Source organism: Euleptes europaea, chromosome 10 (genome assembly GCF_029931775.1).
Source record: "Euleptes europaea isolate rEulEur1 chromosome 10, rEulEur1.hap1, whole genome shotgun sequence".
NCBI classification, from domain to species: Eukaryota; Metazoa; Chordata; class Lepidosauria; order Squamata; family Sphaerodactylidae; genus Euleptes; species Euleptes europaea.
Genome location: NC_079321.1, coordinates 76,983,258 through 77,005,957, shown reverse-complemented (window position 1 = coordinate 77,005,957; position 22,700 = coordinate 76,983,258). Strand labels below are relative to the sequence as shown.

Here is a 22,700-nt window from a genome sequence, read left to right as displayed (position 1 = left end):
GTTGTGCCGACAGATGGTTTTGGTATAGACTAAGCCTCTACAGCAGAGGGTTTGGAAGGATGACATTAAGTTTGCTGGCTTATGATGGGCCATGAAAAACACTAGAATCATAGTAGAGTCATAGAATCATAGAGTTGGAAAGGACCACCAGAGTCATCTAGTCCAACCCCCTGCACAATGAAGGGATTTCACAACTACCTCCCCCCACACCCCCAGTAACACCTACCCCATACCTATAAGATGGCACAACAACAACAATAACAACTCTCCCTGGCCAATCTGGCCTGAAGGAAAAAGTACTTCCTGACCCCAAAGTAGCAATTGGCACAACCCTGGGCATGCAAGAAAGGGCAACAAGAGCCAAACACTGACACAACCCTTCCTGCCTTCCCTCTCATGATCTGCCTAAGGTCATAGAATCAGCATTGCTGACAGATAGCCATCTAGCCTCTGCTTAAAAACCTCCAGGGAAGGAGAGCCCACCACTTCTCGAGGAAGCCTGTCCCGCTGAGGAACCGCTCTAACTGTTAGAAAATTAAACTCCTGTAATTCCTCAGTAGTCATTACTTTTGTCATTTTGATGTTCAGCTGTAATCCTTCTTTGGCACTTTCTGCTTTGACCTTCATCAGTAGTCATTTCAAGTCTTTATTATTTTCTGCCAGTAATGTGGTGTCGTCTGAATATCTCAAATTTTTTATTGCAAACTACAGGATAACTAGTGCCTTCAAAAGTTACATTAGGTGATTCCACAAGCTTTATGTTTTTTACATGTGTAGGTATATCTCAAAATCCAGACAGAGTTCTCATCCTGGGCAATTCCATCGTCTTTCAGTTGAAATGGCTGGGCCAATTCCAGCAACAGTGAGACCCAGTTGACCTTTACCTCTTTGCTAGAATCTAGTGGTGTGGCAAACATGGGATGTGATTGAACCAGATCCTGCCTTCTTTCCACCAGGTTGTGAGAGTGGGCAACCCTACCCCTCCCACACCCACATGATTTCAGTCTCAACCTGGGTCCTGTGCAGTTTTGCCAAATGCTGGGAAAATCCAGATCTTAACAGCATCTCAGCTGTTTTGGCCCTTAGTTGTTCCAGGGGAAAAAGGTATTTCTTCAAAGATAACAAGCCCTAACATATTTCATCTCTCTATTATGCTAAGAGTCTGTTTTGATTCTTTTGAGTCATATAAATGAGATCTATGTTTTAAAAAATTATTAAAAATAGTGAGGATAAAAAGCTCTTTTATCTTCTGTAACTGTTTTTACACATCATTAAACCATATCAATATGACAAAATAACGAACACATTCAATAGGATTGTTACATAAAAACCAATGAAGCTAAAACTAGGTAAGTGGTCAGCAAATTGCTTGTCAAGAATAAGAGCAAATGTACAGTGTTCAGGAGTATTTTAATACAGGTTGGCATTGCAGAAGAACGGCGCTTAAAGGTTTTCTGTCAGTGGTGGTGTAATCTACCAGAAATTTTCCTTTAACATTTCCTGCAAACTTTGTGGTGAATGTGTTTAGCAGGTGAACCCACAATTTTTGACAACTCATGAGCCAACCTTCACATCCTTTTGCCTCATTTCTGTGTGACTTGAGCAGCGGCTGAACAGCTTTGTGGCTGCACAGCAGCTGTGGTAGCGGAGTTTTATTTCATTCATGGTCAGGTAATTAAATGAAATGGGGTGTATATGTGTGGGTGTGTGTGTGGGTGAAACTACAAGTCCCACTGCAGCAGCCTTCATATTGTGCAGCAGCCTTCATATTGGGAGGTGATAATGAAAATCAGCGGTGTGCCTTGCTGACTGTGTGTAAAGTTGCAGCTGACTTATGGCAACCCCTGCAAGGGGCTTTCAAGGTAAGTGAGGAGCAGAGATGGTTTGCATTTGCCTTCCTCTGCAGAGCCTTCCTTGGGCATCTCCCTTCCAAGTACTGACCCTGCTTAGCTTCCAAGATCTGATGAGACTGGGCTATACCATGATGCCTTCCCTCCCACCTTGCTGACTACTTCTAACTTATTCATAGGTCACTGTATATATTTTCCAAAGGAACCATAACTTCACCAGAGGTAACTCCATCCGAGACAACAACAAAGCTATTGCATAATCATTAAAGGAAGACAGCAGGCAGGTCAAGAGACCATGATTTTACCACTTGATATTACCACTTGTCACTTGACTAACGAATTCACCATTTCCTATCGCTATAAACAGGGCTATGTTTCTAATAATGCCCATGCAACCTATTTATTGATTTTATTTATTTAAATTACTTTTTCTTGCCTCTGGATCCAACTGATCTATAAGGCAGTAAATCATAAATTTAAAAACATCAATTAAAATGTAAGTAATCAAATCTAACCATATAGAACAAACAACATAGGCAAGCTAGCTGAGCAACAGAAACAAGATGCAGTATGCGCCACAGCTCCTCTGTCCCCAGTTGCAGCACCCACCCATTAAGAGTCTGATGTGGACTAAAAATACTGGGATTCAGAGCCCAAAGTGACTATGCAGCGGAGCTAGGGCACAAATCCGCTTTTAATATAATTAATTTTTTAAGAACCAAGGGAGGGCATTTTTCCCCAGCTGCTCTCAAACTATACCAAGCAAAAAAGCTGGCCCGATTATTGTATGGGACCATACTCGGACCCCCATCATCCTGTTTTGCCCCACTTGAGTGGATCCAATCAAAATTTTTAAGAGTGGCCCTCCACTTACCCCATTGTGTATCCAACGCAACTGGATGACTGGAGACAGGAAAGGTGGAGGCAAAGGTATGTCTTGCTTCCATTACCCTGTGGCTCAAATTAAATCTTAACCCTCAAGGCCTGTCACCCTTGATCTTGCAGGACAACGTCCAGTCCTTATGGCTTAAGGCAGTTTACAACAAAATGGAAAGGCTGGACTTCTCTTCACTCTCCTTGTTGGCGCAGGGTAAAGATCAGGCAATATGTAAGTATTGAAGCAAAGGGTGAATGACCTGAACGTCAGGCAGATCTCGGGAGAACACCGCTTTTCCTATCACTTGAAAAATCTAGGTACATAGTCTCCCCCGCAGAATATCTTTCCCAGTTAGAACTTATCAATCATAGAAAAGCTTTCACCCTCGCTAGGTGCCAGGTCTTACCATCGGCGGTATTGGAGGGAAGATATAAGAAGGTCCCTATAGTAGAAATGCTTTGCCCTTGTGGGTCGGGGATATAGAAACTTCAGGACGTGTCTTGATCCGCTGTTCGTTCTACCAAGAAGTCTGCACAAGGGTTCTTTCCCCTTTGCTTAACACTTTCCCTGACCAACCAGGCGAGTTTCTGGCTAAGAAGCTCCTAACTGATGAAAAATCAGTTTACACTCTTGACTGCTAAATTTTGCTCTGCAGTTATTAAAATATGTCGTACCCTGACAGGATAAGAGTAGCAGAAATACTTCATTACTCAAAATATTAAGGGGGTCACACCAAGTTATACAATGTTTATATAAATTTTATTCATACATGTAATATGTAATTTTTAGGCTTAGATTATTTGTAGTAGTAGTATTAGCAGTAGTAGCCGCTGTGGTGGTTTTCTTACTATCTGTTGTGGCTGTTGTTTTTTCTGCTGGTCAGTGACCATATTAATAAATTATTATTACAAGACGCTGGGATTCACAGCTGATTAATCTTTAGCTAAATGAAAGACGCCCAGTGGAGAAACATCAAAAACAAGGACAAATGATTACTTGATGAGCAATCCTCTTTTTCTTACCTTACAGGTGCATTGTCCTGTATGATCAGCACATGAGCATTTTTCCATTTCTGAATCACAAGTACGTTGCTCAGTCCCTGCTGTCAGGCATTCACAGGCAATGCATTGTGGGTAATTTCGATATCCCAGCCTACATTCGGTGCATTTATCCCCAGAGAACTCTGGGCGGCAGAAACAGCAGCCAGTATCCGGGTTACACTGTAAACTGAGGGATCCGGCCACACTGCAATCACAGGCCTATGGTGAAAAGGGGAGATCAAAAAAGCAAAACCAAAAACCTTTCAGTAATTTTTGATAAACTTCCAACTATAACCAAGTGGCAATTCAGCTTTCTCAAGCATGGTTGAAACTCACAGCTGATTCTCTACAAATCCTTATCAGCAAGCTAGACAACTTAGGTTAAAAAAGCACAAAAGTATACCACATCTATCTAAAGCACTGGCTGTATTTCTTGCACATTTGGCTGCTGAAAGGTCATATCTTTCAGATTCAGTGAGTGGCTTGTTATCGGAGTGGCCATAGGTTGGATACAAAGGTGGGCTGGACCCCTCCCCTCTTTTCTGTAGTTCCTTATTCACACAAAAAGCTGCTCCTGGGTGTCTCAGGACAAGTAAAACAGCACAGGGAGCTTTTTTCTGAGCCCTCTCCAGTGTGCTTTTTTGAGGGTGGTGGTGGTACATAGTTCAGCTTTTTAAGTATATTATTTATTTGTTTGTTTGTTTGTTTATTCGTTTAAAGAAAATAAACAAAGGGAAAATCATATTACAGCCATTTATATACATTACTGCGTAATCTTATTAATTAAAGGGTCCGATCAATATCCCAGTTGAAGCAAACACCTTCCTCTTTGTAAATCAGTAAGCTTTAAATTAACATATATTTCCTTAATTTTCTCTATCCATTCTTGGATATTTGCAGCAATGTTCTGCTTTCAGTACTTTACTAGAACAATCCTGGTCATAGAAATCAAATAAAAGAGACCTGCCTGCAGTCTCCTAGGGAACCGCACGACACAATTTAACAAGCAAACATTTGGCCTTAAAGGCACTGCCATTTCACACCCAAATTCCAACTTTTCATGCACCTTTCCCCCAAACTTAAATGCACTAGGGCACTGCCACCACATATAGATAAAACTCAACACTGGTTAATTACAGTACCTATATTGCCCAGTACAACTAACATATATCACAACTAACTTTTTTGGAATGAAGTAAAGCTGGTGAACCATCGTAATTATATTATCATCAAGCACTAAAGATAGAGTAGATGATGAGCCATGAGATAAGACAAAGTTCCATGTGCTGGCATTGACTTATAAAGTCCTAACTAGTTTTGAACCTGCGTCAAATTCTCACTGGCATTGTTATAACTATATTGTAAAACCCACACAACATATTTCTGCTATTCACTTGCACAGTGAGAATTTTATTGAAACTATTAAGTTTCATGTGAGTAAAAACAATAATAAGGGAAAATGTCATGACAGTGTTAATAAGCATGGCCAGTAAATCAAAAGGGGACCTACGGGAAACAAAAGGGGAGGGGGGAGGATTGCAAGTACATGCTTAAGCGTACAAATCACATAACTCAGCAAAGGAAATCCCTGCAATAACAGGCATAGGTACTCTTGTAAAAACAGAAAACGTTGAGCTATGGGGTGTGCGTTTGGATATATCTGAGGCAAAATTGTATCAAAAATTAGCTGGTTTAGGTCCGCTCAAGGACACCTGAGATGCCACAAAGGACCCCCACCACTGGAGGTCTTTTTTTAGTGTGGAAATTGAATAGCAGTATTGCAAAATGAGTACCAGGTTCTCTGAATTCCTGGCTTTCATTTTTTAAAAAATCTCCACCTCCTTCCACAGTGGAGATATGACTTTTCCTTTGCCTCTCCACAATGGAAGAAGCTAGAGGCTTGCATTTAAAAACAAAAACCAAAAGCTTGGAAATCAGCGAAACTGGTACACATATTGCTAAACCATTATATTGCTATAACACCATTCAATTGCTAATTTTTAAAAAGCCCTCAGTGGTGGGGTGGAAACAGCCACTGCAACAGCCAAGCCTCGCCAGAATCAGGGAACCCACCAGCCTGCCTGCCATTTTCTGGATGTGGGGTTTGACTCTGCTGCCTTTGATACTGGCAACAGGGAAAAGCCTCTATTGGGGACAATGCCAGCGTGGTAAGTCCAGGACTGGCTTAATCTCTTTGACTCCCTCCCTGCTCCTGCTTCCTTGTGGGGGGAGGCTGACCAAAATAATGGTCCCAAATTTTCAGTACCCCCTCCAAAATACTGAGGAAAAAAATACCAAACTGGTAACAACAGTTCTGAAAAATCAGGAAAACCAAAACAGGGCCCTACCTGAAATCCACATCTGAAATTATTACATTTTATCAAAGGCACATTCCTAGTTGAGTTGGCAGTTTTTGAAAGTATCACTGGAAATTGAGTACTTTATTCACAGCAAAATCCCATCTGAGTGATTACTGGCAACACCTCAAGTTGAATTGAAAAGAGTAATCCGTAGCTTTAGTGGTCTAGTTTGTGCCTTAGTCCATATCTAGGACCACTAGCAGTTAAGAACTGCTTAGCCAGCTGCTGCATGTAGCCTATGAATTAAAACCTTTTTTGGAAAATGAAGCCTGCACAGTAAAGAATGCCAGAGGATAATGCCTACTGGGCAAATTGTTTGCCATATGCAGAGTAAATTACAATCAAATGTAATGTTTGTTTTGCAAGGAGGAAGCCACATGCAGTATTCTCCTGCCAGTGAATTATGACAGCCTCTGAAATCGGCTCTGCTAAAAGCTCAAGTAGAGAGGGGGCAATCACACCTTGCATTGGAGAAATTAGTTGCAATGCATTAAAAGGGGAGACTTGGCAGACATATCATTATTAATTTGGAGACTGCCATAGCTGCCATACTAATGCACTCATATAATAGATAAGAGAAAGACAGGTAGAAGAGATCCCAGAGCAGAAACAGGGGTCTTCACCCCTATTAAGCTGGTTGGCAGAATCCTAGAGATCTGTGGGCTGAAGAAAGGCAGAGGTTTCCTGAGAGGAGCTTTACAGCTCAAAAAGAAAATAAATTATTCTGCATTAATTAACTACCATGATACAGGCATTTAAAAGACAGCATTATGGCATTTGGTTGTTTGCGTTTAGGTAACAAACAGCAATAAAACTTCTTAAATTGATATTAATGATACAGTACTTTATAATATGTAAAGGGGTTACAGCAGGGGTGCCAAACTCATTCATACAAGTGTCAGTTATGTAGGGTTGCCAGCCTCCAAGTAGTAGCTAGAGATTTGGGGGTGAAGCTTTGGGAGGGTGAGATTTGGGGAAGGAAGTAACCTCAGCAGGATATAATGCATAGAGTGACCCTCCAAAGCAGCACCCACCTGGAGGTTGGCAACCCTGGTTCCCCTGAAGGAAATGGCTGTTTTGGAGGGTGGACTCTATGGCATTATATCCCTCTGAGGTTCCTCCCCTCCTCAAACCCCCCCTCCCCAGGCTCCCCCCCCCAAATGTCTAGGACAGGGGTGGGGAACGTCAGGCCCGGGGGCCGTATAAGGCCCGCGGAATCATTTGGGCTTTCCCTTCATGGGTCCTGGCACATCTCTAGCTCAGAAGGATGTAAGACTGGTGATCTGCCCCCTCCCGCAGACAGGAATAGCCTCTATTCAAGGCAGATGTGAGGATGTTTTGCCAAGAAAAGGAACCTTTTTCCCCCCTTGCAGAAGGGTCATTAGCTATGGTGCTGCTAGGACCACCCAAGAAACTGTGTTAACCCTTTCCCACCCAGACCATGTAGAAACGTATTCCGGTTGTACTACAAGAGGATTGGGGGCAGAGGTGGTGACAGTGGAGGGGTTAAAGAGGGCAGGGCCAGAATGCTCGGGGGGGGTGAGTTCTTAGCCATTTCATCCCTGCAGGCGGAGGTAGCAGGAGCCAGCTGTAGAATTCAGCCCTGACCAGGCAGAGCAGGAGCAACTCCGGTGTGTGGCTGGACAGCCACACCCAGCTGGTGCAACAGACCATCCTGTGCCACTAGTTGGATGCCTGCCTGCTTGCCCGCGCAGGAGGGGGTCATCTGGAGCAGCTGCCTGCTTGGGGCTTGGTCGGCTAATTTCCAAGTTGTTAACTTTGTATGGCCCGCGAATGATGTTATAAATATCCAAATGGCCCTTGGTGGAAAAAAGGTTCCCCACCCCTGGTCTAGGAATTTCCTAACCTGGAGTTGGCATCCCTATCTCCTTCCCACCCAACAGCCAACCTACCTCTATCTGTCTCCTTGTCTTAAGTGTTCCCACTCTCCCCATGGAAGTCTGCCTAGGAAAACTGTGGCCCAGTCATGTAATGCAGCTGCTGGGCCAGTCCCACTTGTAGACAATGGTATTGTTGGGGGGTATTTAAACCCCCATGTAAAGTTTTAGAGAGATCAGATTTTTCTGCAAACCGGGGGGAGGTGCCCCAAGTTTGGAGAAAAAGTTCCTTTCTCTCAGTGTGAGCCCAATCTACTGATTTAGGTATCCTCAGATCTGCCCATACTTGAGAAACACATACACGCACACACTCAAATGGAGACCTGCAAGAAACTTGTAGAGATAGGTGGGCAGAGGTTCTCCCAGCTCCCTCCCAACCAACCACCCTCCCTCCCAGCAGTGTGCTGAGGCTTCTCCACCCTTTTCCCCTTCAGCAGTGCACTGAGGCTTCCCTCCCTCTCAATGCCATGCTGAGGCTTCCCTCTCTCTCTGGTTCACTGATGTTTCCCCCTCCCTGCTGCACATCAAAGCTCCCTCTCATGCTCCCTCCTCTTCAGTGGTGCACCAAGGCTTCCCTCCCCCAGGTCTGCAAAAATATCTGTTGGGGTAAGTGTGTCCCCTATCTGCAGATTTAGGTATCTGCAGATAGGAGGCACACTTGGAAATTAGATTTATATGTTTTTTTCCCCACATGCTGCAGTTAGGAAGGAAAGGTAGAGCAAAAGCTCCGTGTAAAAGGCACCACAGTCATGGTTTTTGTCAAGTTCATGAGTCTTATAATTTAAATAAGTCCTTTTGCACATTAAAACATCATGTGTTTCTGGCACTTTAGGGCTGCCGTTTAAAAAAGTAAATATGGCATCACATGATTGAGAGTGTGTGACAGGCCCCAAGGCCCCCTAGTGAGCTTCATGCCAGTATGAGGATTTGAACCAAGATCTAATTCAATGCACTAACCACAGCACCCCAATGGCTCTCCAAAAGAAGAAATAAAGCCACAAGTTTTTTTTTTAACCAAAGCAAAATTCTTCATTTTTCAAAAACGGACGGTCCAGCTGCATAGCTCTAAAACACAATGATATAAACAAACTCTGCTCTTTAATTCTTTAGAAAAGTACTGTTGTGTTTTTGCCTCCTTACAGCTGCAACATACAACATGGAATAGGAAGAAACACACATAGCCGAAGTACAGGTCCACTCACCTTGCACCCACTGACCATGTCATGACCCCAGTAGTTTGGAGCACATTTATCACACCTCTGTCCAACAGTATTGGGAGGGCAGATACAACGACCAGTGTGTGCGTCACAGTTATTACCAAGATGGGCACACTCACAAGCTTCATGGGGAGGGGGAAGAGAGAATCAGAAAGAGAAACAAAATATGTTTAATATTTATACACACCATTCACATTTTGAATGCAGTAATTTTCATGTGGATCATTATGCTATATTTACCATTGTCTGCTGCTAGGGCATATCTAACTATTGTCTGGAGGCACAAGAATGGAAAAATTAAGAGTGATGTATAATCAGTCTCTCAAAGCTTTATGTGTATTCCAATTAACCCCCTCTTGCTCCTTCTAGCTTGAGCTTAGCACTTCCAGATTCTCATCTGCGTAGAAGTGCACATGGTCAACTTCCTCCTGGGATTTCATCTGCATTTGTCTTTCTTTAAAGTACATCAACCACACTGTTCTCTTATTCATGATCTTTCAGTGAATTCAGTTCAATACCCTTGTTATGTCTCATCACTTCTGTTCCTTGCTACCCCAGCACATAAATGGATGACAAATCATGAGATATAGCACAGTCTGTGCCTCCTTTTCAAATGATTATCAACAGCAGATAAACCACCATTTCTACACATACCCTAACACAACTTTAATTGATGCTGAAAATCACTGGAGCCTGTAAGACTGGAGCCAGTTCAAAATTTATTGTGCTTCTGTTCTGCTCTTTCTTTGAAGAGCTCAAGCTACGAAATCTCCCATCCAGAAACATACTAGGCTGAGTCCTGCTCAGACTCAATGATGTAACAGCAGAATGTACCATCAAGACCACTGGTTCCTGTTTGTATGGAGAGATACTGGTTGCACTCCTGAAGTCACACACACATCTGCAAGCCCTGCTGACATCCGTGGAGGCGTAGGCCATTGGCTCTTATGAAACAGATTGGAGCTATTTGGCTTCTCTCATGATTTTCAGACTTCAGTATTACTTCTCTTTACATTGTATTTAATTAAAAATATTAACTGATATAATGTTGTGAAGATCCTTTTAACAAAACAGCTTACTAGAAAATGAAATCCCAAACTCATTAAAAGTAGGGAAAAGCTCTATGATATCTCTTAAGGATCTTTGCTCCTCAAATGTCAGTACTCTGTGCTGCTGCTGCTGCTGTTTTGTTACAATGTATTTGTAGGGCTTATTTTGCCAAATTATATTTATTTTAATTAGACTTAATTTCAGAAATACAAGGGTACTGATCCCATCTTTTTCTTCTAGGCATGATCATGGCTGATGAAGGGAGAAACTTCCTACAGATAGAGCTTGAGTTTGCACACCGTGCACTCCTGTGTAATGGGTACCAGATGGCAAGGCTGTCATCCCCAAGCACAATGATCACCTGTAGGATCCTCAAACACCTGCCAGTTTGGCTCACTTTCCCCTTTTCCTTTTGCAGCCCTTTTCCCTTTGCAACTTCATTGGATAGCTCTTTTGCTAAGCTGAACAGGATCTGACAAATTCATGGCATTCTTAACAGGGGGGTAATTTTAGGTTAACCTTACTCTTCCCCAATAGTGAGAAAGCGATCAGAGCAGAGGTCATTGTCCATCTATTTGCAGAGTGAGGGAAAATAATTCTTGGGTACATCAGCATGTATACAGCCTGTCTTTGAGCATATACAACACAATCTGTTTTCTACAACTTGTAAAGGTATTTATTTGCATCACTTGTGCCCATATTTATGATACCATATAATTAGGCTGTTATAACTTTTACTATTTAGAAAAAAATGAAATAAAATCTTAAAAGAAACACACACACAGGCTCCTTTTTAAGCAGAATGCCTACTAATTTCCCCCCAATAAAAAAGCACTTAATGTTTTGAACTTTTGGATTTAAAATATCATGATCTGCTAATCTGCTTTATCATATTAAACATGTTTGTTCTAATCTAGCCATCCCAGTGAGGACACTGGAGATTGCATTGGCTAGTTTATGCGTCTGCGTCACTGTCAAGGAATGCTGACCAAATGCATCCCCGCTGCTTGCTTCTTTGTTCTTTTATTCTGTCCCAACAATTTAAAACATTTCATCTGCTTTTTGGTTACAAGACATGCAAAGCATTAGTCAACACTATAGGAACCCCTGGTTTACATGAGCCTCCATGCACACACATTGTTAGATTATAGCTATTACTTGAATAGCTTGCAGGTTTTATTCTTTGCATTTGGCACACTGAAATGTTGTTCTTGTCCTTCTGTTAGTGATGAAGCAGAATTTATGACAATAATGTAAAAACAAATTAATGCAACTTTTATATCACTGTCTCATATAAAAAGAAGACATTTTATAGTGAAGAAGATGGGCCAAATTAAGGCATTCTAGGAATAAATCAGATATATATTAGCAGAAAGTTTTCACAACAGAAAGCAGCTTTCCAAACCTGCAAGTTCTGCGAAAATGACATATCAAAAAGATCATTCACAAGGTATTTGTTCCATCCCCATTTGCGCTAAGAGCCTTAAGACTACAGGTACCACTTTCTTTTCAGTTCAAGTTTTCTCTTCAGTGAATCCAAACAGTGACCTCTTACCCTTACCAAGTGCTGACATCTGTTTAAACTTTTACACAACAGTAAACATGCCTTTACAGATCCATTCTTTTTGGACAGGGTAACACACAGCTATGGTTCTGAACATAATTGGTACAATTCTCAAAATATACTCATCTGCCCAAGAAGGTTATTTCTTTGCTAATCCACAGATGGAATTGATTGGAAATACCTTTGGAAATAGCCTAGAGGCCCTTGCAACACTTGAATGGAATTGGAAGAGGACATAGCTTAGAGCTAGAGTGTGTGCTTCGCATGTACAAGTGCCCAGGTTCAGTACCTAGCATCTTGTGTTAAAAAGATTGCAGAGGGAAAGACTGAGCAAGACTTCTGTGTCTGAGACTTTTAAAGCTCCTGCCAGTCACAGCAGACAGCATGGGAGCAAGATGGTGCAGTACTCTAACTAAGTACATGGCAGCTTTGCATGCTCCTGACAGAGGTAGGGCAGGCACTTCAAAGATGTGTAAATATAAACAGGGGACTATAGACAGAACAAGGAGATTTCATCACCTGGAAGTTCATGCTTTAGGAAGTATAAGATCAGATTGGAAAAAAAAAGCAGGGTAAAGATGAGTTCAAGCTTTATTTTATTTTTTTATTTTTTATAAAGATTTTATTTGTATTAATGAAAGGGTACAGGGAAAAAAAGGGAAGGAATAAAGCATTATAGGTATAAAAACAATACACTATTAAAAAAAAATTGAGATACATACTGTGAAACTTTCTCTATGTTAATAAAAAAGAAAGAAAGATGTTGCAAAACCTCATTATATTATTCTACTTGTACTAATATTCCATTATATAAGGGTCTAATGTTACTCACAGTCCTTTATAACAAGTTAAATGTATTTAAACATCACATTTCATTCAGTTAGCTAGAGTTCATGTAATTATAGAATATCACCCACTTTTTTTCAAATTGCTCTGTGGATTCACTGGATTTTTGGTTTGTCTCAAAAGTCATCTTGGCCATACAGGCATATTCCAATAGTTTTTCTTTCCAGTCTTCTATATCAGGTATTAGAGTTTGTTTCCAAGTTCTTGCAAGAACCGTTCTAGCTGCTGTCGTAGCATATTTAAAGACGTCATGAAATTCCGACGGTAGGTTAGGGGGCACTATACTGAGAAGATAGGATTTAGGATCAATTGTTAACTTGATATTGAACATTAACTGTAGTTCTTGATGAATTCTTTTCCAATATGTTTGTAACTTTGGACATGTCCACCAGACATGAAAGTATGAACCATCAGTGTCTTGGCATTTCCAACAGGCACCTCTTTTTCCAGGAGTAGTCATCTGAGAAAGCATGTTAGGAGTCAGGTACCATCTATAGAATGTTTTGTACCAATTTTCTTTCACTTCTTGGGAGACGGTATATTTCATTTCAGAAGTACAAAGTTTTTCCCATAAGTCCATATTAATCATTTCTCCAAAGTTTTGCATCCATTTTATCATGTTGGTTTTCACTTGTTCTTCTTCTGTTTCGTATTTCAGTAGAAGCTTATAAATTTTTCCTAGTAGGTGTAAATCATTTTTAGAAATTATCTGCTCAAATTCTGTTAATTCACGAAATGGTTGAGGATAAAGACAATCTTTTTGTATGTTAGATCTCAGTTGTAAATAAGTTAACCAATTCAGTTTTTGGAAGTTTTCTTGAAGATTGGTCAAGGTCTTGATTTCTCCTGTAGACTCGATCATTTGATTATAAGTAAAATGGACACCCGGTTTTAATTTAACATTGTCATGATAAGCTTCAACTGGTGACATTATAGATGGTGGAGAAGGAGTTATTCTCTTTTTATATTTTTTCCATACTTTCAATAACACCATTTTAACATCAGAGTCTTCTGGTACTTTGTCTTTTTGAATTCTTGTCGATGTATCCCACAAAACTTTATGGAAACCTTGTCCAAGATCCGCTCGTTCCAAAATGAGATGTCTGGTTATTGGGTATTTTATCCATTCTACAGTCCAAGTCAGGCAGGCGGCATGATAATATAATTTAAGGTTGGGTAATGCTAATCCTCCTCTTTTCTTTTCATCTTGTAACACTTTAAATCTTATTCTCGGTTTTTTCCCATTCCAGACAAATCGGTTAATTTGTTTTTGCCAACTTTCTATTGTTCTATCTGGAATATCAAGCTTTATTTTTTTAATGGGTCATGCCAATTATGTCAGAGAAGAAAGCTTAAGACTTAAATGGAAAGTGTTTGTATCACTCATATGATATTAGAACTATAAACTGACCACTGTAATTGCACCATTTGAATGCTTCCAACTGAGGAAGGAATAATCACTCCCCAAATAGATTCATTTTCGTTATCCTTTTCCTTCCTCAGCAATACTATCTGATTCAGCAACTTCTGTGCAGTTGGCAATTTCCCTAGAGAAGTTGTACCATCCACAGGCTATAGTTTCCTACACTGAGAAATCTTTTTCCTAATTATATAGGAAATAATGCTGTCTTGGATCACATCAAGATGAAATGGGTCCCGCAGAGATTATTTTGGTAGTTTTGACAGTAAATAATCTTGGAAGTCAAAACCATGAACATAACGTAAAAGTGCAACTATACTTGAGCTCACAGAGGAAGAGGTCACTGCTCATAATTTTGGGAGGCTGTTGTTTTTTTTCTGAACTGGAAGGGTCCCTTTGCAGTTCTGGCTCACAGTTGCCAAGAAGGCCTGTGACAAAATTACTTTGCCAAACAGTTTGGCTAGAGGCTTTAAATATGTGTTTTAGCTACCGTATATACTCGCGTATAAGCCGAGTTTTTCAGCCCCCAAAAAGGGCTGAAAAAGCCGAACTCGGCTTATACGCGGGTCAATACGGTAGGGTAGGGGAGGAGGGAGGAGGGAGGAGGAGGGAGGGGGGAACTTACTGCCGCCGCTGCCGGGCCCACGCCGCTTCCTGCTTCCAAGAGCGGCCTGGGGCGGCCTCCTGCAGCTGCAGGGAGGCTGCCCCGGCCCTCGCCCGTCCGCGCCGCCGCTTCTGGCGGCCGGGAGCGGCCTGGGGCGGCCTGGGGCGGCTGCTCCGGCCCTCGCCCGGCCGCGCCGCCGCTTCTGGCGGCCGAGAGCATCCTGGGGCGGCCTGGGGCGGCGGCCCCGGCCCTCGCCCGGCCGCGCCGCCGCTTCTGGCGGCCGAGAGCGTCCTGGGGCGGCCTTCTGCCGTTCCAGGGAGGCTGCCCCGGCCCTCGCCCGGTCGTGAGAGGGCAGGATATAAATTGAAACAAACAAATAAATAACGGGATGGTTGGGGATGGGAACTTGCCCCTGTAGAACTAGTCTGAGCTCTTCACACATAGTTTGGATGGGCCATCATGTTGAGGTGGAAGTGATCCAGGCAGGTGCTGTCTGATAGATGGAGAGTGCTGGTGCATGCCTGGTATTGGAAAGCACGGCGTGTTCTGCACCTTCTCAGTGCCTCCTGCACACAGAAGGCTGGCAGAAGATAGATATGTCACACAGACCAGGGCTTCTTAAACTTTTTCCACTCACAACCCCTTTTCGACAAAGAAATTTTTACGCGACCCTGGGTATATAGGTATAGAAAATAGGTATACAAATCAAACATTTACTGATAATAAATCATAAACCTTTTACTGTTGCCAAATTTTTCATGACTCCCCACATTCAGTTACATGACCCTATATGGGGTTGCGACCCACAGTTTAAGAAGCTTTGGCATAGACAGCTGAGACAAGAGAGGAAGGAGGGGGGCACCATGACAGGGCAGGTTTGCCAGGGCCTACAGAAAGAGAGAGCTTTGCTCAAGGCATGCAAAAGTGCAGGGCCCATTCCGGGCCAGTGCCCAATGAAACCCATGAACCCACCCCCTACCCCCCTTTACCTATGCCATCCCTGCAGATGGCTCCCCTGTGTGGTCAGCCGCCTCCTGATGGTTGGTGGCATCATGGGAATAAGGGTTCTGAGCCTTCCCATGTGCTTCACCCCACTTCAGCATTCCACTGTGTGTGGGTGTCATGGCCATACCAACATCTGGTGGCAGCGATTGCCACCAGCCAGTCTAATTGACCTGGGAAGGTGCTGCTGTACAGGTTGGTGGTGAAGCATGCCACTGTTGCCCTCATGAATGCCAAGAGCAGGTCCACCACCACACGTCGCCAAGCCTCCCAAACCCTTGCTTTTTTGCCAGCTACTGCAGAATTATCCCTTAAGGAATAGACTTACCAGCACCAAAGTTGTACCGTGCAGCCCTCCCTAGCCTCAGAATTGTGCTGCTCAAATGACTATTAAGATTTTATTACCTGAAATTGTAATATAAGAGAGACACTTCAAGGGGAATCTGGAAGGGAGTTGCCTTTTTAGAATCTTGAAATAGTTAGTTGGAATACGGCAGGATGGAAAAAGTGTCAGTGTTGGGGAAATGGCAGAAAGTTAGAAATTTGTCCTTCACCGTAAGTTCAAGTAATGTGGATGTTACATATTCAGAAGTGCAGTATGTGCTTCATAGTTATGGCAGTGGAAAAGGAAGTAAAGTTGGGTGGTAGGGTAGGGATCAATGAAGCATCCTACCTGTACCCACTACCTAGGCAGGACAGGCAGCAGCAGAGTAAGGGGGAGACCATGTGTTTCTTTTCTTTCTTTTTTTGACTTTTTTCTGTACAATCAAGACCATCTGGAACACAGGTCTGCCACCATTTTTCCTATCAGAGTGTCTGTGGCTTTACCACAGAAGATGAAGCTTTTCCTATCACTGAACTTCTGTGATGGGACATATTCACCTTCATAATGTAGGACTGCTACACAGCTGGTGTAGTGATTAGGAACAGTGGACTCTAGTCTGGAGAACTGGGTTGGTTTCCCCACACCTCCACATGAAGCCTGCTGGGTGACCTTGAGCCAGTCACAGTTCTCTCAGAACTTTCTCAGCCCCACCTATATCACAAGGTCAATAAAATTATTATGTCAATAAAATTCTTACCCTACTAGAAATGCCCAATTGGTCTCTGTTATTTTGGGTGATGTATTTAGTAGGTATGAAAGAACTCAGATATTCCCTAGTAATTTAAATGATATAATAGCTAGAAAGTAACTCAAAGAACTGAGGCATTGTGAGGCATTTTAAGTTGAGAATTGCCTATTTCTTACTTAACTTGCAGTGGCTCTACCTGATAATGTCTCTGGCTACATGTTAGATACTGTAGGGACCCTAGGTTCCACCAGTAAAACATCAGTTTTCCTGTGTGATGGTATGCCTTCATTCAAATGCTTCCTTCCAAAGATTAGTTTAGCCTGCCAATTTTTTTACTGATTTATATTAAAAATCCTTTCTGTAGGAATTTGGAGAGGAGACATCCAACATTTTAAAAAATAAAATATAAACTACTCTGAGCATAATCAATTTCTCCTAAATTCAAATACCATAAAAACATGAGGTCTCTCAATTATGAGATGGTCTCACCTGAAATACACTGTGAACGCTGAAAGAAGACCACAAGGAGTAAAACTAAAAACTATGAAAACATGATGGTGTACATACGGGTGCATCCTCCTTCATCGAAGCCATAAAATCCATGAGCACAGCGGTCACACTTCTTTCCGGCAACACCTGGTTGGCAACGGCACTGTCCAGTCTCATCACAGTCAAAAGATTTAGATCCAAATGAGTTGCAGTTGCAAGGAACACAGCCTCTGGATAAATGTACGCCAAAGGTCCCAGGCTGTCACAGGAGACAGAGGGAAACCTTTTAGTAGAAATAGAAACAGCCAAGCAAATGCAGAAGGGGGTGGAAGCACAGACTGTAGAGGGGCTCGTGGATGAGGGCAAGCCAGGTTTTTTTTTTTTTTTGGTCTTTCTACCTTAAATGGAGGATTAAAAAATTACACTTAAAAAAAAAACACCAGCCCACAAATCTCTTGGCTTGTGCAAAACTAGTAAAGATTTGCAGTCTCACACTCATGCCAAAGGAAGAACAAACAGTGCACAGCCATGCCTATTCAATAAATGCAGAGGTCAGGCAACTCTACTTGTAACTAGATACTGCTTTTAATTCACCTGAATTCATATTGGAAGCCTGAAATATATGGAAAAAAACATAAACATGCAAAATTTGAAATATAAAAAAATATTGTTTGAATATGTTATGTATATACACACAAACACACAAAAACATTATACTGTGATATAAAGAAATTCAATTTTGTACACTCCAATATTAATTTGAAATCTTGTTCACCTAATTAGGTATTCCAGGTACCACACATTTTAAATTTACTTTGGGTCTAAAGGCTGAAAACCTATGCACATTTTTTCAACATGTTCCATTGGTACTAAAATGAAATGCTGTCTCTGTAGTTGTTTGCCAGAGATGGAACATATTAAGGTAACCTTTGTGTTTAGCATAAAAGGATTGCCTTGCATAGATTAGTAGGGTCTTCATCTTGTAGTTGCCACTGGTCATTATTCTGATTTTTCAGAGTAAGACCTTCCCACCAAACAACGTTGTATGGTTGTCTTTGAAATTTAGGTGATTTACAGCCCGTTCCTGAGACCGCAGGCAGGCCGCGGCAACTGACAGCCCCCCAAGTGAATTGACAGCCCCTAGGACTAGAACAAGTGTCCCAGGGCTGGAATGACAGCCCCCCAAGTGCCCCAGGGATGGACTGACAACCCCAAGCAGATTGACAGCCCCTGGGACTAGAACAAGTGTTTTGGGGCTGGATTGACAAGGGTCCCAGGCCTAGATTCACAACCCCCCAACTCGATTGGGGGGCTGTCAATCCAGTCCCAGAGTCTTGTATCCGAGTTTAGAGACTTGCTGGAAAATCCATTCCACATTTTCTTTGCAACTCTTTTTCTGTTGTGAATGATGTATTTCAGTGTAGCCAATGCAAGTCTATGGACAAGACAGGCTCCTATTATTTCTAAAGGGCTGTGCAGCCTCTCCCGTTGTTTCTAATGGGCTAGCCTGTCATTCGTTTTAGTACAAACCCCAATGAAAGCGGGCTCATGCGCATTAGACTGGCCCTCCATACCGGCCCCGGCCCTTTCCGAGTCCGTGCCCCTGCCCAGTCACTACCACCCCCTCATCCCATGACTCCTTTTGGGGGGCACCATTGGGAATGACCTGGAGAGGTGGGCACCCCTCCCAGCCTTGCATAGATTAGCAGGGTCTGGTTTTGTTAGGGCCCCATAGTTGGGCCCCTTTTGAGGTAGGTGTCGTGTAATGGGAGCTAACTTGGTCTGACCAACCATCACCTTTCAGTGGGTTAATCTGGATCAAGCATAAGGGATATTTAAAAGACGGGGCTCACCTAGTCACCTCCGGAGGGATATACCCTCCAACTAAAAAGAACCAGCTTTGACAACTGCTTACGCCACTGGGCTTCTGAAGGAGAATTCCTCGCCCGGGTACATGAGCAGTCTCCTTCAGAATAGCCCCCATGGTCGAGACTTCACTGCTATTTACTAAAGAAGCATATGTTTCAGTGAGAAAAGAATGGAATGAGAAGAGGAAGAGGAGGAAGAAGAAGAGCTGGTTTTACATGCCGACTTTCTCTACCACTTAAGTAAGAATAAAAACTGGCTTACAATCACCTTCCCTTCCTCTCCTCGCAACAGACACCCTGTGAGGTAGGTGGGGCTGAGAGAGCTCAAAGACAGCTGTGACTAGCCCAAGGTCACTCATCTGGTTTCATATGTAGGAGTGGGGGAACAAATCCAGTTCACCAGATTAGCCTCCGCCGCTCATGTGGAGGAGTGGGGAATCAAACCCTGTTCTCCAGATTAGAGTCCACCAATCCAAACCACTGCTCTTAACCACTACACCACACAGAGACATTTTGGGTCAGGAAAATGGCAAGGAAAGGAAGGCAAGAGCCCTTCCTTCCCCCACATCACAGCTGCTGTTCGGCTGCAAGGAGAAAGTCAAGTCCAGGAGACCTGGACTAGACACTCTAAAAAAAGATCCTGAAAGTGGTATGCAAATGTGTCAGCCACCAAATGCCCACACCACTCCAACATCAAGAAGTAAGTTGAAGTAATGACTGTACGCATACTGGAGGAAGTCATTTGAATTGGCCTCCACACAATTCATAATTGATAAGGGGTATCTTGAGAAAATAAACTACACATTACATTGTTTATGGAGCCACCCCTGTCCTCTCAGGTAGATGTAAACTGGGATTTCCCCAGTTGAAACTAAGATCCTCAGGTGCTTGCGGGTCCAATTTGGATGTGGACTGTGGTATGTGGGGAAAGGAGACTGAAACTTTCCTGCATGTGCCATTTTGCTGGCCTGAAAAAACCACTATTTGCCCCACTGGGAAACTTAAGTATACTGATGGCTACACATAAGTTTCCCCAGCGAGGAAAACAGCGTCTCTCTCAAGCCATTTAAATTGGGAAAATGTGGCAGACACAAAGAAGCATAACATATAGTTAAGGCCAAAGGTGGATTTCTGAGGAACATAATAATTTTGGCATCTAGTACCAGTGTTAAGCAAGTTCTGGTGTATTATTTTTTCCTTAATGTTGGTTATGAATATATGGACTATATTATTTTTAAATGTTCTATTTTAATAAATGTATTACGCTTCTAAAAATCCCTGCAGAAGCTATCCACCAGATATTTGGATAAGTACCTGCAGACACTTCTGGATCATGTTGCTAATTCTAGCATTTTTCTCTAGGAGGCTTGCATTCTATAATTATTATTTGTTTGGATTTCCCCTCCTCCCCAGTTAATAAGTCCAGTTTTATGAAGCTGCAAGCCTCCTATGACCAACTGACTACAATAAAGAAGGAAGCAAGAAACAGGGTAGGGTTTTTTTGCACATTTATTACCTTTCAGATTTACTATGAGTGTTTGAAAATGACGACATACAGCTTAATATTATTGTTTACCTCAAAATTAAAATATCTTCATCAGTCAGGGCCTCCCGAAACCTGAGATGGGTACAATATGGATACCCATCTTTTCCTTTACATCAGCTAATAGTAGCTTCATGGAACAATTTCAGCCGGGGAAATGACATGGGAGGGGGTAAACGTCCTCATTGCCTCCCCCCCCCCCCAGCTGCAATTTAATTTTAAGGAAATTCTGAGACATTTGTTCAGGGTTTCAGGGAATTTGTAAGAGAAACTCAAGAGGGCTGGATATCAGTACTTGGCTTGCTTCTTCTCGAGATGAGAAATACATGCAGTATGGTGCACTATGAGATTGTAACTACATAGTTAAAGTAAATTAAACGTTTGGTGCCCTAGTTGGCTAATATCTCACTGCTCTTTATAAGTTACATATAATTTAGAGTATTAATATGTTGCTTTATTTTCTATGCCAATTTTTTTAGTAAATATTTCTAAAAGAAAAAATAAATAGTAAATATGAGTTAATGACTGTACTCACCCTCTAAGAAATGGTCTTGTAGTTTAGCCTGGGATGGCTCTATAATTATGGGTGATAAGTTGGTGCACTCGGGTGGCAGATTATGTGTTTTGGCAATCTCCAGTGCTACTGACATCCCTGCCTTGATGCCTCCTCTTCCATCTCTTCATCGCTCACACAGAGCATCTAACTTTCCCTCCCTTCTTATTCCTCTGGTCTGTGCATACACATTGCACAAAGCCAAGCATGGACAAAAGAGTTTCCTGACTTCTCAGAAGATTACTCTCAGGAGAATTTGGGAAGCCTTATCAGGCATGTGCAGCTTGCCATGCTGCGTTCAAAGATGTGATGATGAAAAAGGAACAAACATTACCTGCCCTGGGTGAAGGAAGCAGGCAGAGGTACTGAGAGATGGGGAGAGGGTGGCTGCCTCAGGCAGCATGCTCTGTCAAGCCACCACTGAGGTTGCTTCATGCTTTAAAGGAACTTAATTTGTGCCTGGTGCCAGTATAACTCTAAGGTAGTCTTAGTGATTAAAACTTTGCACTGGTTTGTGTAGGACTATGAGACTGGTTCTCAAGATATATAAAACAGTTACCTTATAATAATAATGCCCTAATGCATACCCATGTTGTAGCAGCCCTGCTACATATATACATGGTTGATCCATCAAGTTATTACGGGTGCAAAACTTTCTTTAACCCAAGGACTCCCCCAATTAATGTCAATAGAGGAAGAAGATCTATGTACTTAATCCTTCACATAAGCAGATCTGCCCCCACATTAAGATGAATTGTCATTGCTTATTGTTTCTTTTTTTATGGTTATTGCCAAAGGTAATGGGAAATTTCATTAAGCTGACTACTTCTACATTCATTCATGATGTAGAATTTGATGAATGTCTAAAGGTAAATGTGACATTGAGTCACAACTGACTCATGACAACCCCATGAAAATCCACATGAAGCTGCCTTATACTGAATCAGACCCTTGGTCCATTGAAATCAGTACTGTCTAGTCAGACCGGCATCGGCTCTCCAGGGTCTCAGGCAGAGGTCTTTCACATCACCTACCTGCCTAGTTCCTTTAACTGGAGATGATGGGGATTGAATCTGAGACCTGAATGCCAAGCAGATGCTCTACCACTGAGCCACAGCCCCTCCCCACCTCAGGGAGGTTTTAAGGCAAGAGATTAGAAGAGGTGGTTTGCCATTGCCTTCTACATAGCAGCCCCAATCTTCCTTGATGGTCTCCCATTGAAGTACCAACCCTGCTTAGCTTCCAAGTTCTGACAAGATCAGGCTAGTCTGGCTATTAGGGCTGCAATGCGTGTATATATATATATATATATATATATATATATATATATATATATATATATATATATATATATATATATATACACCAGTAAAAAACAAAACAATCTGGAAGTCACATTCCCAAATAAGTGTAGAAAGAATTGCAGTCCCAGCAACTTTTCATGTT

General features: G+C 42.2%; 1 protein-coding gene across 1 annotated transcript in view; it reads right to left on the bottom strand.

The window, feature by feature from the left end:
• The window catches only part of LAMA2 (laminin subunit alpha 2), a 599,384-nt gene that overhangs the window by 205,567 nt on the left and 371,117 nt on the right, over window positions 1-22,700 (bottom strand). Inside the window, exons 21-23 of the mRNA XM_056856226.1 lie at window positions 17,369-17,549; window positions 9,228-9,364; window positions 3,750-3,986 (exon numbers count right to left, since the gene is read on the bottom strand). Coding sequence (XP_056712204.1) covers window positions 3,750-3,986; window positions 9,228-9,364; window positions 17,369-17,549 — 555 coding nt within the window. The remainder of the gene's footprint in view (window positions 1-3,749; window positions 3,987-9,227; window positions 9,365-17,368; window positions 17,550-22,700) is intronic.